At 40.1% G+C, this 15,119-nt stretch overlaps 1 protein-coding gene across 1 annotated transcript in view; it reads left to right on the top strand.

Moving 5' to 3' along the window:
• The window catches only part of il1rapl1a (interleukin 1 receptor accessory protein-like 1a), a 147,034-nt gene that overhangs the window by 87,201 nt on the left and 44,714 nt on the right, over positions 1-15,119 (top strand). The window contains exons 4-5 of the mRNA XM_063005967.1: positions 7,449-7,635; positions 7,726-7,879. Coding sequence (XP_062862037.1) covers positions 7,449-7,635; positions 7,726-7,879 — 341 coding nt within the window. The remainder of the gene's footprint in view (positions 1-7,448; positions 7,636-7,725; positions 7,880-15,119) is intronic.

The following is a 15,119-nucleotide window of genomic DNA, read 5'->3' as shown; positions in this document are numbered from 1 at the left end:
CTGCAACTGAAGTCAAAATTTACATCTACTCATTAGTGTGATGGATGTCGAGGCAGCCCTGGGATTTCTCTGAATAAATTATTCTTTGAAAGGAAAAAAAACACCAAACAGCTTATGGTGCTTTTTACTGTTGTTGTTGTTTTAACTGACAAAAAAAATGAAAAAATATACACACAGTAATTTAGCTCAAAGTACAGTAATCACATATGTTGATTTTTCTGTGTCCATATTAATATCGCTAGTTTAACTTCATCAATTAGACTAAGCCTTAAGCCTTAAAATGTCCAGACACTCTGTATAAATCATAAAAAACCATAATCATATATGCTCACACATCAGGTGTGTCACCTGTAGTCCTTTCTAAGCAGCTACAAGTCTTAACATCGTCTGTATTAGCAGTAATATTTTTCTTATTAAATAGGAACTGGAAAAGTGGTGTGATTGTTTTTTGTCACGCTCACAAAGAAACCAAAACTGTCATGTTGTGATTAGAGAGAATTTGCTCACATGGCCGAATGTAATTAACACCTTTTACCAACCAAAGTTCAAAAGCACTGGGGTGTAATTGGTAATAATTAATGTCAAATAGCTTTCCTCTATTATGAGCCCAAAAGTTCCAGTGCAATACTAAAGACTCCAAATTAGCACACCAAACATGTCCGGGCAATTGAGCACAATTGGATTAATGGAAAAAAATCTGTGTCAATTTGATTTTACCCAAATGACTCATTTAATATTGCTATGAAATCTAACCGGCTTTGAAAATGATAACATTGATTTTCTATTAAGCGTTCTGCTCTTTTAATCGTACTGGCATTAGCTGAATAAACATGATAAAGCAGATGAGATCAGCAGTAAATCCACAAAAACCTCCTGATTAAATGTAAAGATACAAGGTGCTATTTCACTTGCACACATTATTTTAACTTTTGTTACTCATTAAAGCAAATGCAACTTCCTGAACAGAGTAAATAAAACAGATCATTTTACTGATACACCAACAATGACAAATGAGCCTTTATTGACCTTTCAAAGAGTCTTTCTAAACAACAATAATTTATCTGTATAAAACCAGTAAAAAGTGAAAAATGTGTGTGTGTGTGTGTGTGTGTGTGTGTGTGAGAGAGAGAGAGAGAGAGAGAGAGAGAGAGAGAGAGAGAGAGAGAGAGAGAGAGAGAGAGAGATGAAGACACAAGGAAATATGTAATTAAAAATAAGGCAAGGCAAGGCAAGTTTATTTGTATAGCACCTTTCATACACAGTGGCAATTCAAAGTGCTTTACATAAGGAAAAATTAAAAATTTAAAGCATTAAAACATTCCTGAGATCTAGAACCTCAGAAAGACTTCTTGCAAACATTTAGTTACAATTAAAAACATGAAATTCAAACAAGAGAGATAAAAATTAAGAACTTGAAAAATTAAAAGAAAATATTGTAAAATATACCCTACAATTTGGTAAATATGAAATTAAAACAAGAGAAATAAGCAAATAAAACATAAAAACTAAAAGAAAATATAGTAAAATATACCTTACAGTTTAGAGAATATGGAATTAAAACAAGACTAAAAGAAATATGGTAAAATGAGGGTAATAGTAAAAATATCGAGCTCAATCATAGGCACAAGAAAAAAGAAAAGTTTTTAACCTGGATTTAAAGATTTCTATGTTTGAGGAACATCTAATATCTCCTGGCAGTCTGTTCCAGTTATATGCAGCCCAACAACTAAATGCTGCTTCACCATGTTTAGTTTGGACTCTGGGCTCTACTAGCTGACCTGAGTCCATGGATCTAAGAGATCTACTGGGTTTATATTCTCTGAACATTTCTGAGATGTATTCTGGGCCGAACCCATTCAGTGATTTATAGACCAGTAGCAGCACCTTAAATTCTATTCTGTAACTAACCGGAAGCCAGTGTAGAGATTTCAGTGTGTGTGTGTGTGTGATCTGGTGTGCATGAGAGTGTGTGTGTGTTCTTGTGTGCATGAGAGTTTGTGTGTGTGTGTGTGTGTGTGTGATCTGGTGTGCATGAGAGTTTGTGTGTGTGTGTGATCTGGTGTGCATGAGAGTGTGTGTGTGTGTGTGTGTTCTTGTGTGCATGAGAGTTTGTGTGTGTGTGTGTGTTCTTGTGTGCATGAGAGTTTGCGTGTGTGTGTGTGTGTTCTTGTGTGCATGAGAGGTTGTGTGTGTGTGTGTGTGTGTGTTCTTGTGTGCATGAGAGGTTGTGTGTGTGTGTGTGTGTGTTCTTGTGTGCATGAGAGGTTGTGTGTGTGTGTGTGTTCTTGTGTGCATGAGAGGTTGTGTGTGTGTGTGTGTGTGTGTTCTTGTGTGCATGAGAGGTTGTGTGTGTGTGTGTGTGTGTTCTTGTGTGCATGAGAGTTTGTGTGTGTGTGTGTTCTTGTGTGCATGAGAGGTTGTGTGTGTGTGTGTGTGTGTGTGTTCTTGTGTGCATGAGAGGTTGTGTGTGTGTGTGTGTGTGTGTGTGTGTTCTTGTGTGCATGAGAGGTTGTGTGTGTGTGTGTTCTTGTGTGCATGAGAGTTTGTGTGTGTGTGTGTGTGTGTGTGTGTGTGTTCTTGTGTGCATGAGAGTTTGTGTGTGTGTGTGTGTTCTTGTGTGCATGAGAGGTTGTGTGTGTGTGTGTGTGTGTGTGTGTGTGTGTGTTCTTGTGTGCATGAGAGTTTGTGTGTGTGTGTTCTTGTGTGCATGAGAGGTTGTGTGTGTGTGTGTGTGTGTTCTTGTGTGCATGAGAGGTTGTGTGTGTGTGTGTGTTCTTGTGTGCATGAGAGGTTGTGTGTGTGTGTGTGTGTTCTTGTGTGCATGAGAGGTTGTGTGTGTGTGTGTTCTTGTGTGCATGAGAGGTTGTGTGTGTGTGTGTGTGTTCTTGTGTGCATGAGAGGTTGTGTGTGTGTGTGTTCTTGTGTGCATGAGAGGTTGTGTGTGTGTGTGTTCTTGTGTGCATGAGAGTTTGTGTGTGTGTGTGTTCTTGTGTGCATGAGAGTTTGTGTGTGTGTGTGTGTGTTCTTGTGTGCATGAGAGTTTGTGTGTGTGTGTTCTTGTGTGCATGAGAGGTTGTGTGTGTGTGTGTGTGTGTGTGTGTGTTCTTGTGTGCATGAGAGGTTGTGTGTGTGTGTGTGTGTGTGTTCTTGTGTGCATGAGAGGTTGTGTGTGTGTGTGTGTGTTCTTGTGTGCATGAGAGGTTGTGTGTGTGTGTTCTTGTGTGCATGAGAGGTTGTGTGTGTGTGTGTTCTTGTGTGCATGAGAGTTTGTGTGTGTGTGTGTGTGTGTGTGTGTGTGTTCTTGTGTGCATGAGAGGTTGTGTGTGTGTGTGTTCTTGTGTGCATGAGAGTTTGTGTGTGTGTGTGTGTGTGTGTGTGTGTGTGTGTTCTTGTGTGCATGAGAGTTTGTGTGTGTGTGTGTGTGTGTGTTCTTGTGTGCATGAGAGTTTGTGTGTGTGTGTGTGTGTTCTTGTGTGCATGAGAGTTTGTGTGTGTGTGTTCTTGTGTGCATGAGAGGTTGTGTGTGTGTGTTCTTGTGTGCATGAGAGGTTGTGTGTGTGTGTGTGTGTGTGTGTGTTCTTGTGTGCATGAGAGGTTGTGTGTGTTTGTGTGTGTGTTTTCTTGTGTGCATGAGAGGTTGTGTGTGTGTTTGTGTGTGTGTGTGTGTTTTTGTGTGCATGAGAGGTTGTGTGTGTGTGTGTTTTTGTGTGCATGAGAGGTTGTGTGTGTGTGTGTGTGTGTGTGATCTGGTGTGCATGAGAGGTTGTGTGTGTGTGTGTGTGTGTGTGTGTTTTTGTGTGCATGAGAGGTTGTGTGTGTGTGTGTTTTTGTGTGCATGAGAGGTTGTGTGTGTGTGTGTGATCTGGTGTGCATGAGAGTTTGTGTGTGTGTGTGTGTGTGTGTGTGTTTTTGTGTGCATGAGAGGTTGTGTGTGTGTGTGTGTGTGTGATCTGGTGTGCATGAGAGGTTGTGTGTGTGTGTGTGTGTGTGTGTGTGTGTTTTTGTGTGCATGAGAGGTTGTGTGTGTGTGTGTGTGTGTGATCTGGTGTGCATGAGAGTTTGTGTGTGTGTGTGTGTGTGTGTGTGTGTGTGTGTGTGTTTTTGTGTGCATGAGAGGTTGTGTGTGTGTGTGTGTGTGTGTGTGTGTGATCTGGTGTGCATGAGAGGTTGTGTGTGTGTGTGTGTGTGTGTGTGTTTTTGTGTGCATGAGAGGTTGTGTGTGTGTGTGTTCTTGTGTGCATGAGAGGTTGTGTGTGTGTGTGTGTGTGTGTGTGTGTGTGTTCTTGTGTGCATGAGAGGTTGTGTGTGTGTGTGTTCTTGTGTGCATGAGAGGTTGTGTGTGTGTGTGTGTGTTTTTGTGTGCGTGAGAGGTTGTGTGTGTGTGTGTGTGTGTGATCTGGTGTGCATGAGAGGTTGTGTGTGTGTGTTCTTGTGTGCATGAGAGGTTGTGTGTGTGATCTTGTGTACATATGAGGTTGTGTGTGTGGTTGGGTGTGCGTGAATGATTTAGAATGCATGTGTAGGTAGGGCAGTGGTAACTTAGTGGTTAAGGTACTGGTCTTGTAATCAGAAGGTTGCCAGTTTTAGCACCTCTATCTCCAAGTTGCCACTTTTGGGCCCCTAAACAAGGCCCTTAACTCTCAATTGTTTGTATTGTATTTGGTCATATTTGTATGTCGCTTTAGATAAAAGTATTTGTTAAATGCCACAAATGTAATTGTGTGTTTGGGTAAGTGTGTGTGTACATGGTTGGATATGTGTGTGTGTGTGTGTGTGTGTGTGTGTGTGTCTGTGTGTGTTTGTGTGCATCTGAGTGTGTGACAGTTTGCTTGTATAAAAGAAACAAGGAACAAACAACCCCAGACATGAGAGTACTTTACTGTATCACATGCAGTGTTGTTCTGTACTGATGTGTACTGTAGACTCATATATTATTAGAAATGTAATAAATAGAACTTACAGTCCAACAAACCCTCCTTTTATAATAAAAGAAGAGATGAAGCAGAGGTGATGTTCACCACAATCAGAGGTCTGATACTCATCCCAGGCTCATCCTGGGGACCAAATCACAGCCATAATGCTATTTGCGATAACTTACTCCCTCAAGTGTTTTATTGATTTTTCGCAGTGAAAAAGAGAATGAAGTGAAGAAAACACAACATTGTTTAAAATACCTGAATTTGGTCTCAGCGTTCTTCTTCATTAGAACTCGGGTGGTGCAGTGTCACAAGTTGGACTCTCAGTAGAGCCACTGGCCTGTATGGGCATTCAGACAAACACAACTGCCTGTGATTGACAGAGGGAAGGTCGTACAGGGTCTCTTCTCGCTGCTTTTCTGATATGTGATCTTCAGGGCTAATCTGGGGAAGGCACATAGCGCTTAGTGTGGCTTACCATATGCGATACAGCTCTGTGTTGGAACCCAATACTGGCAGGTGATAAGAAGCAGTTGCAGATTGGGGGTTGTGCAAGCGGCAGCAGATTTACAGTCGGGAATTGGAAATGACTACATTGGAAGATAAAAGAGAAAAAACTCAAACACAAAAAAAAGAAATGTAGTTCCATTTGTGAGGCGACAGTGCTACCCACCGAGCCACCATGCTGCCCTAATATCTAAATAATGTAAATGTTGCATCAAGTGGGAGTAACTCTGTATATTATTACTTCATCCCAAATCTGTGTACACAAGTAATTATGATTGTTCTATCAGTGAATTTTAAAGGTGCTTTTATGTTCCTATACATTTGTCAGTTAAGTATTTTTAATGAACAGTCTAATCACATCATACAATCCCCTGAGAACAGTTGCTTTTTCCTTTTTTCTGACACAACGCACTAATAAACGAGCATCACTCTCAGTGAATAAGACATTTTTTATGGGGGAAAAACAAGTTTGGAAGCGACTGCTCAAGCAATGTTTCTTCAGTCTGTTTTGCAGCTGGTTTGTATAATCAGTCACCTGCCTGCACGTGAGTAGTACAGCAGTACAGCAGTGGAGTGAAGTAAGAACACCTGAGAGGTTCCTAGAACTTAAAACTGTTAAAAACAAAAACACAATGTCCAACGATAAAGCAACAGATTGGTCACAGTGCTAACATGGCTAATGAGCTGAGAAGTCATTCATCAGCACTAATGGCAGAAGGACAGAAATGTCTCACTCGAGTAAACAAAATAATCTGGTAAAAGTTGAAGCAAAAATCGTGTTTGTCCCCTTTTCTCCAAATCTAGTCATTTCCAATCCCCTATTTGTAATTCCTCTTCTGCTTGCACTATTTTTACCCTGACCGAGAAGAGCTGCCGATTATCACGTGCCGCCTCTGACACATGCAGTCGCTGGCCACTTCTTTTCACCTGCTAGAGGTGGAGTAGAGTCTCGCAAAAGGCTGTATCACACACAGTGAGACACACTGTGATTTTTTGTGCAGGCGCCTCATCCAGACAGCAGAGGTGCCATTTGCAGCAGCAATAAGGAACCCCACTGACCTTTCTCCCTCAGGCCTGATCAAATGTATCTGTTGGATGCCTAGCCAGGTTAATAGCACAGCAAGATTTGAACTTGAAGGCTCAAGATGTCAGCAGTAGTGGGCTAATGCGTTAGACCTCTGCACCACCTGAGCGCCTCAGTCTAGTACACTTTTAATGCCACAGGAAAGATTGATCATTTTTTATCTGATACAAAACAGACAAATACTTCACCCACGTTTGTAAAATGAATCAGATTTGGTGCTTGATGATGCTCAGTAATAAATTCTGACTGTTTAACTATGAAAAAATCAGCTGCTTTAATTCCAAAGTAATTTATCTCTTTTGAATATTAAGGAATGAAAAGTATCGATTTTATTATTTGTAAATGTAGAAAGAAAAATGTTAATAATTACAAGAAATATTAAAATAAAAACTACAGCAACAAAGTAACATACATAAATGTTTCCCAAAAAATCATTTAATTTATTTATTTATTTATTTATGTTCAGTAATTTCTTGTTCATAATCAGGGTCATGGTGGAGCCAGCAACATCAGAAAACACTGGGTACGATGCAGAAATACCCCCTGGAGAGGGTGCTGAAACACTGCATGCCTTTCAAATTGTTAAAAAGACAAAAGTATCAAAGCATATAAATCAAACACACGTCCCAAGGACCATGGAATTGTGTATCACCCACAACTGTAGTATCACCACTGTTCACCACTGTTCCGCTCTCCTCTCTCAACCCAGTAAGGTCTGGACAGAACCATTAAAAAATGTAAAGTCTTTCTTGTGCTGGATGCAGAAAGGAAATGACTTTAGAGTAAAGTGAGAAAGTCTCAACTGCAGATTCGGTCCTAGTTATCACACTGACTAAACCATCATGTTTTCATTCAGTGAAAATCTCAGAGTGAGCCGTATGTGAGCAGTGTGTATCTGAGCAGTGTAGAGTATGAAGTCTGTTTCTCTCTGGATGTAACAGGAACTCGACGTTCTGCATGAAGGTGTCCATGACTCTGCTGGTGGCTGATAATGACACAGCGGCCTGTTATAACTCCAAACTTCGCTACACAGAAAAGGCCGAACTGGGCAAGAGCAAGGACATCTCCTGCCCTGATATTCAGGACTATGTCCAGTCTGGCCAAATGCCACAGATCACATGGTACAAGGTAGAGTATGCAGTATGTTCGCCTCCAGGCTGTTCTTCTTCTCTCTGTGGTTGGTAGGTTGACTTTAGTTTCTCTCTCTTTGGGTAACAGGAATGCAGTGAGTGGCAGTGGAGGACAAGTATACTGCAATCTGGAGACACGTTATCCATTCAGGAGGTGACGGAGGAGGATATTGGGAACTACACCTGTGAGATACCCTTTGCAGGCTTCTTGGTGCGCCGCACCACCCACCTGAGTGTGACAGGTAACGTGTCTGTGTGTGTACATTTGATCTGAATATTTTTAGTATGTTCCTGGAAATTGATTATGGTTCTGCTCATGCTGCCCTGTTGTAATTGTGAGATAAACACACATAAACACCACAGCTAACTGTTTATTACTGATATTTACACTGATCAGCCATAACATTAAAACCACCTCCTGGTTTCTACACACACTGTGCATTTTATCAGCTCCACTTCCCATATAGAAGCACGTTGTAGTTATACAATTACTGACTGTAGTCCATTTATTTATCTACATACTTTTTTAGCCTGCTTTCACCCTGATCTTCAATGGTAAGGACCTCCACAGGGCCACCACAGAGCAGGTATTATTTGGGTGGTGGATCATTGTGGATGGATCACTCTTGTAGAACTATAAAGTGCTTCTATATGGTAAGTGGAGCTGACTAAAGGACAGTGAGTGTAGAAACAAGGAGGTGGTTTTAATGTTATGTCTGATCAGTGTATATAAACACAATGTTTGAGTTGGGACCTGTTAATAAAAAAACTAGCATAATTAATTATAAACGTACATAGAGTGTATTGTGCCTTGACTGTATTTATGTCTGTATCAGTGGCAATGAAACTTTTGCAGTCTAAATAACACTACAGCTCTTCTTCACAAACTGTGTATGCCATTCCATGTGTTCAGCTGGCGGTTTAGCCACTGTTAGCTATTTTCTTGCAGTAAGCAAATAGAACCTTCAGTTTTTTGATGATAGATTGATAAAAGTCATCAGCAAAAGAAACTTTTCCAGCAAATTCATATCAGCTCATATTTATGACATTACAATGCTAAATTACATTGACAGCATTTCTGGACCGCACTTTGTGTTTTATTTATTTATTTTATTAGGATTTTAACATCATGTTTTACTCACTTTGGTTACATTCATGACAGAAACGGTAGTTACTCATTACACAAGGTTCATTAGTTCAAGTTTTAATGCCAAACACAGTCATGGACAATTTGGTATCTCTAATTTACCTCACTTGCATGTCTTTATGCTGTGGGAGGAAACCGGAGCTCCCGGAGGAAACCCACGCAGACACAGGGAGAACATGCAAACTCCACATAGAAAGGACCCGGACTTCCCAACCTGGGAATCACACCCAGGACCTTCTTGCTGTGAGGCGACAGTGCTACGCACTGAGGTGCCGTGACATCCAGACACTGTTTGCGATTGTGATCTGCTTCCAAAAAAAAAATAGAATAATGTGATGTCAAACATGTCATGTTACTATTTCACTACAAATCTGAACAAGTATTTACATGTGATTACTTTCTGCCAGTCTGTATTAGCAGTGCGTTCTAGATAATATATTGTGTTCTAGTGCATGTGTAGAGTAAAGAAGATACTGTTTGGAGCATAGAGCTTGTATGTGGAAAGTCATATAATATTCTTATGAATTTAATCACCGTATTGTTGTTGTTTGGTGGTGCAGCTGATAAAGTGAAGGTTTTAAACCCTTTGTTTAACTGAACACAGTCATTTTAGGGTGTTTTAATATCTGAATAGGCTGATTAATGCCTGTGAGAAAAAAGCAGGGGATCTCTAGACCAATGATGACACATTTTTACTTTTAGGTAGAAAATCTTTGACTCATTCCCCAATAGCCAGACAGTCTTACATGATAAATTAGGATGCCCATGATTTATCAGTGAAGAGGTAGTCTAAAGAGTACAGTTGACTTACCCTGTTTAATACAGACACTGAACGTATTGACTAATTTTTTTGGCTTGTTTGTAGTTGATAGTTTTGATGTAATGTATTTATGCATTACAGTTTTTCTTCAAGTAGTTCGATATAAACAAAATCCATCTGTGTCGACTGTTTCCATTTCAGACTATTTTCATAGCAATAACTCTATGATTTATTGGAACAGGGCTAACAATGTAGCACCAGACTTGGCTTTGTGGGTGTATTTAAGGTCATGTGAGTTCATATGCTGCCTGACATTTGAAACATTCTTCAGACACCTAAGTATAGCCTGCAGATAGAAGAGAATGGTTAGAACCCTATTGTCTGTCTCAGATGAGAATGGGTGAGAATGAAATTGAACAGATTAATGTATGTATTTAATACGCCCGTGCCTCGCCCCTCTCGAGGCTGTTTAATAAAGCGATTTCAGGGTGCTGTGTCTTCATAATGTTAACTGTGGTGATAAAGCACTTCATTATAGAGCAGTGACAGCCTAGCAGACCCACTTTACTACACTCACATGCACACACACTTAACTTCTATTATTTCTGTGACCTTCCAGCTGCTTTCTCTCTCTCTCTCTCTCTCTCTCTCTCTCTCTCTCTCTCACACACACATGCACACACACTCATGCTTATGCAGACACATGCACATGCCTACTAAAGACATACAGAGCAGCCTTATATTTGTCTTCCATTAAAATTCAATTCATGCCAGTACGACCTGCACAATTAATTGAATAGTAACTGGTCGAGCTCGGTTCGCTAATCGTGTACGGCAGCACGCGGTGCGTTCCATTTGTAGCATGTTCACTGCTTCAGAATTAATCATGCCAACATTACTCAGCAAATGAGCTGTAGAACAAACCACAGAGACCTCTGATGAGCGAGCTGGGAGTCCAGTGACCAGCGGCAGATGTTCCTGTTGAGTGTTCTGATAAATCACAGCCATTCACGTCGTCCATATTAGTCTTATTCTGTGCAGTGAATTTTGTAGTCAAATGTGTAATCCCTGTTCTCCACAATCACATCCATCAGAGAAATAATCACAGTTATCATTTTAGTCTAGCATGAGCAGTCAGCTCTGGATATTTAATCATCTGCTGATTATTGAAGCGGAATAGGAAGTGGGTAGCAGAGTGTATAAAGGTTAGAAAATATACTGGGACGTACAGTTCAGTCTGTCTGCTGGTGTTTTAGTGTCTTAATTTAGTGCTGCAGTCAGTGATGCCAATGGAAGCCAGGATAAGGATCAGTGCCCTCACAGGGAGCGCCTTGTATTATATAAGCAACAGTTTGCTGTATGTAGAATATGTAACTTTCTTAAAGGGCAAAACAAAGGTGGGTGAAGTAACCAAAAATAATACTTACATAAACATATCTGAGTGAAAATCATATAAATTACAACTTTAATAAAGTAAAGGAAAGACATTAGAGCTAGTTTGGCTCTATCCATTAAAAAGTACTTAATACAGTGGTCTGTTTTTTAAGTTTGGAAAGAAACCCAAACTGTTACATTACGCTGAGAGGAAATATGTTCAAACTGTCAGATCTAATCCAAGATCCACTATAAGAAAGTTCTGCCATAAACAATACGCTGCTGGAACGCTGGTGACACAGTCATGAGCTTAAAGACACTGTGCATAAAGCAGGTCAGAAAGAAAACACAAACTGTCACCTTCAGTTTCCAAGATCATCTGTATCAAGCAGAAGCTTAGACTGCCTTTTTTGTCCGGCAGCCTCTCAGCTCATGATGATGAAGCTTTAGCTTTAGCTTTTTTTAATGAAAATAATGTTTATAAAGAATCAAACAATGTTTCTCAGTATTACATCCATTTAATCTTTAATGTCTGTTAACTGAGTGAGTTAGACATCAGAGCCTCACCTCAAGAATATCTGAGTCTATTAGAATAACATAAGCTGTTTTTTGTTTAGCTAATACAATTGCAGTGATATGGTTGTGCAGTGGGTAGCATTGGGTATGGTCCTTCTTATGGTCCTTCTCTTTGTGTCTACATGGGTTTCCATCCAGTGCTCCAGTTTCCTTCCACAAGTTTAGGGACATGCCGTCAGGCCAATTGGAATGACTTCAAAACAAACTTTATAACATTTATTGATTCATTTAAATGTTTTAAAATTAGGTTAGAAAAGCAGGACAGTAAAAGCAAGGTTATAAATTCAAATATCAGAATTAGAAAGTGAAGAAAGCCAGTTTAGCAAGTCAAAAAGCAATGTTAGAAATAACAAATGCAATGGTAGAAAGTTAGCCAGAGAAAAGTAAAAAAATTGCAAAACAAGGTTAAAAATTCAGAAATCTGTGATAAAATGAGATGGAAAAAGTTACAATGCAGAATAAAAGACACAAAAGCCAGGTAAGAAAGTGAGGAAGCCTGGTTAGAAAATTAAAAAGCCAGGTTTGCCAAGCTAGAAAGTGAATAAATAATGTTATTCATCAACATAAAAAAGTTAGAAAATCAGGGTTAGAAAGTAAAAACACGGTTAAAAAGTGATATCAAGTTTATACACTCAAGCAGTAAGTACAGGAAGAACAAAATCAAGGTTAGAAAGTTAAAAAGCAAAAAGTAAATAAAATAAAGTATATGCTTTCAATAACAGTTTGGGGAAAGTCTTTTCTGTTCCAGCATGAAATAAACACATAGTCTGATGAGATGGAGGAACGCCAAATTTCTTAATTTAACCGGGACGAACTCCTATGAGATGAATTAGAACATCTGATGTGAGGCAGGCCTTCATATTCAAACAGCAGTGCCTGGTCTCAAAAAATGCTCTTTTGTACTGAACAAGTACAGTCAATACAACTCGGCGTTGCCACCGGTCGGCTGGGTGTCATCTAGCGGGCATAATTGCCAGTGCCTGCAGGGAGGGATGACTGGAATATGTGGGTGGGGTCTTCAAACGCTGTGTAAGGACCGTGATTGGCGGATAGAGGCTCCTGTGCAGAATGCATGGGTGGAAAAGTGTACTGTTAAGGGCTGCACATGGGTCGTGAGCAACAATATACCCACCTCAACTGCAAAAAATCAGGGATCCCCAGCAGTGGGGGACAAATTGACTGCGCTAAATTGGGAGATAAATTGGAGAAAAATGCATAAAATGTATATATATAAAATCCACACACCCAACCCCAAGTCCCGCCCCCTCCCCAAATCCAGCTAATCTTTCAACATCAGAGAATGAGCTTTAATCATCGGCCTTTTTGTGGACCATTTACCATACTGATAAATTTGAAACACTAATGAACATGCAGGGGATTAGCTTCTCCACAGCCAGAAACCATGTACGTTCATGCTTCAGTGCTTTCTCTGCTTGTAATCACACAGATGGTCTGCGATTAGCAGCAATAATCAACAGGTCAGGTGTTCACATGATCAGCAGTGCTTCAGACATGCACGCCCACTGTAGTCTGATCGTCTTCCTGCCACAAGAACAGTTTACCGCTGTGAGACGGAACGGTTGCATCACTGCAGCGTTTTTACAGTAACAGAACAGAAGGTTCAGTTCTGACTACAATTAGCTGAAGCTTTTTTTCTTTTTCATTTAAAAAAAGTTCAGAAATCTCACCGGTCGAGCTGTGCACAAATGTTATTTGTCAGTGGGAGTCCCTCTGAGTGCTTGATAGGACTCACTTCCAGACTCTGACCATTTTCAACAGCAGCATGGTTACAGTAATTGCTCTTCTGTCTGCTTCTCATGCTACATCAGTTCTCTGGTGGAGTTTGATGGCCTTTAGCCTGAGAGACGTGCAGCACAGAGTCTCAGAATGGCTTTCTTGTTTTTGACTACGTCCTGACAATCTATTACTGCAAACATGATTTTAGTCCTTCAGGCTTTGTGTGTGTGTGTGTGTGTGTGTGTACAATTGTGCAAGCAAGGTAGTTTTTTAAACCATTCAAAATTAACATGAAATTTCTTGATATGAATGACAATGTGAGGTCTCAGTCAGCACAAAAATACACACACACAAACACACACACACACACACACACACACGCTGGCATAGTCTCATCTGAAAGAAAGTCTATCATGGACAGAATCGAATTAAAATCTCACAAGGAAGATAAAGATATCACCTCTGCACACTCCTGGGTTTGCACATGGTGTGTGTGTGTGTGTGTGTGTGTGTGTGCAAGCAAGGTAGTTTTTTAAACCATTCAAAATTAACATGAAATTTCCTCATATGAATGACAACATGAGGTCTCAGTCAGCACAAAAATGCACACACACGCACACACACACACACACACACACACACATACACACACTCATCTCTGGCATAGTCTCATCTGAAAGAAAGTCTATCATGGACAGAATCTAATTAAAATCTCACGAGGAAGATAAAGATATCACCTCTGCACACTCCTGGGTTTGCACATGGTGTGTGTGTGTGTGTGCGCGTGCGTGTGCTTGAGCAGAGCACTGATATTATTAGGGTAGATAAATGGGAACAGAGATGACTGAGTATGATTGAGTTGTCAACCGCTATCAAATTATATACACACACAGTCTCCTCACACAGTCCTTCACTCAGACACACAATGAGCCATCCATAATAGTTAACAGACAATAACAACAAATATTCTTCCATTACATGTGACACCTTGGTGATTTTTTATGTTGTGATCGGTCCAGCAAATACAGTGAGGAGAAGCTATTTCAGTATTCCACCACTTAAAATTCAACGTGTTCAGACACAACAAATTATGAACTAATGTGTCATTCAGTTTTGGCTCATTTCTCTTGGCAATATGGCTTTAATTTCCCAAACTTTGAGTCACATTTTTAAAATCCTCTTTTATTTTCAATAGGATTGAAGTCAAAAGATAAAAGACCAGGCTGGTCCTTCCAAGCCCCTCTCCCTCCTTTTCTATAAACCAGCCTTTACTTTATGTTTTGTGTTGTTATGCTGAAATGCCCTGATTTGGTTTCTGGCATTTTAAATTCTTCACTAGTGTATCTGGTATATTGTAGCATTTATTAATAAGAAAAGCACTTTATCTTCCTGAGAGCTCAGCTGGGGTCACAGCACTTTTCAGGAGTCACGAGGAAACAGCTCTGGATGAGCAAGTTGTCTCGGACACAGTGTGACGATCCTTTTCCAGATCAGGCCCCACATTTGGACCCGTGCTGGGTGCACGCTGTGCCAATTGGTAGGGTGACATGCTGCTCGGGCGCTGCCGTCCCTGGTGTCTTCTGAGTTTGCTTTCTTTTCTCTTTTTTTCTGAGAACTGGGTTGTTACAGCTGCTATGACCAGTTTTCCATACTGTGACTATTTCTGCTCGTTCCTTTTTTCTGTTCACTCTGCCGTACATGTTTTTGTCTTTCATTTGTTACTTTGCTTTTTTTTACATTGGATCACTTTTTGTTTTACTGTTACCCTTTTTGTTTGTGGCTTTTTAGCCACAAAATTGTTTAGTTTTTAAACCAGGCTACACCTGGTGCCTCAGTAGGGATGTACAGCCCATCTTATTACGGTAATACAGGGATTATTTTCATTTTT

The sequence above is a fragment of the Trichomycterus rosablanca genome, chromosome 12 (genome assembly GCF_030014385.1).
Source record: "Trichomycterus rosablanca isolate fTriRos1 chromosome 12, fTriRos1.hap1, whole genome shotgun sequence".
In the NCBI taxonomy this organism is placed as follows: Eukaryota; Metazoa; Chordata; class Actinopteri; order Siluriformes; family Trichomycteridae; genus Trichomycterus; species Trichomycterus rosablanca.
This window is presented reverse-complemented; position numbering and strand designations above follow the sequence as displayed.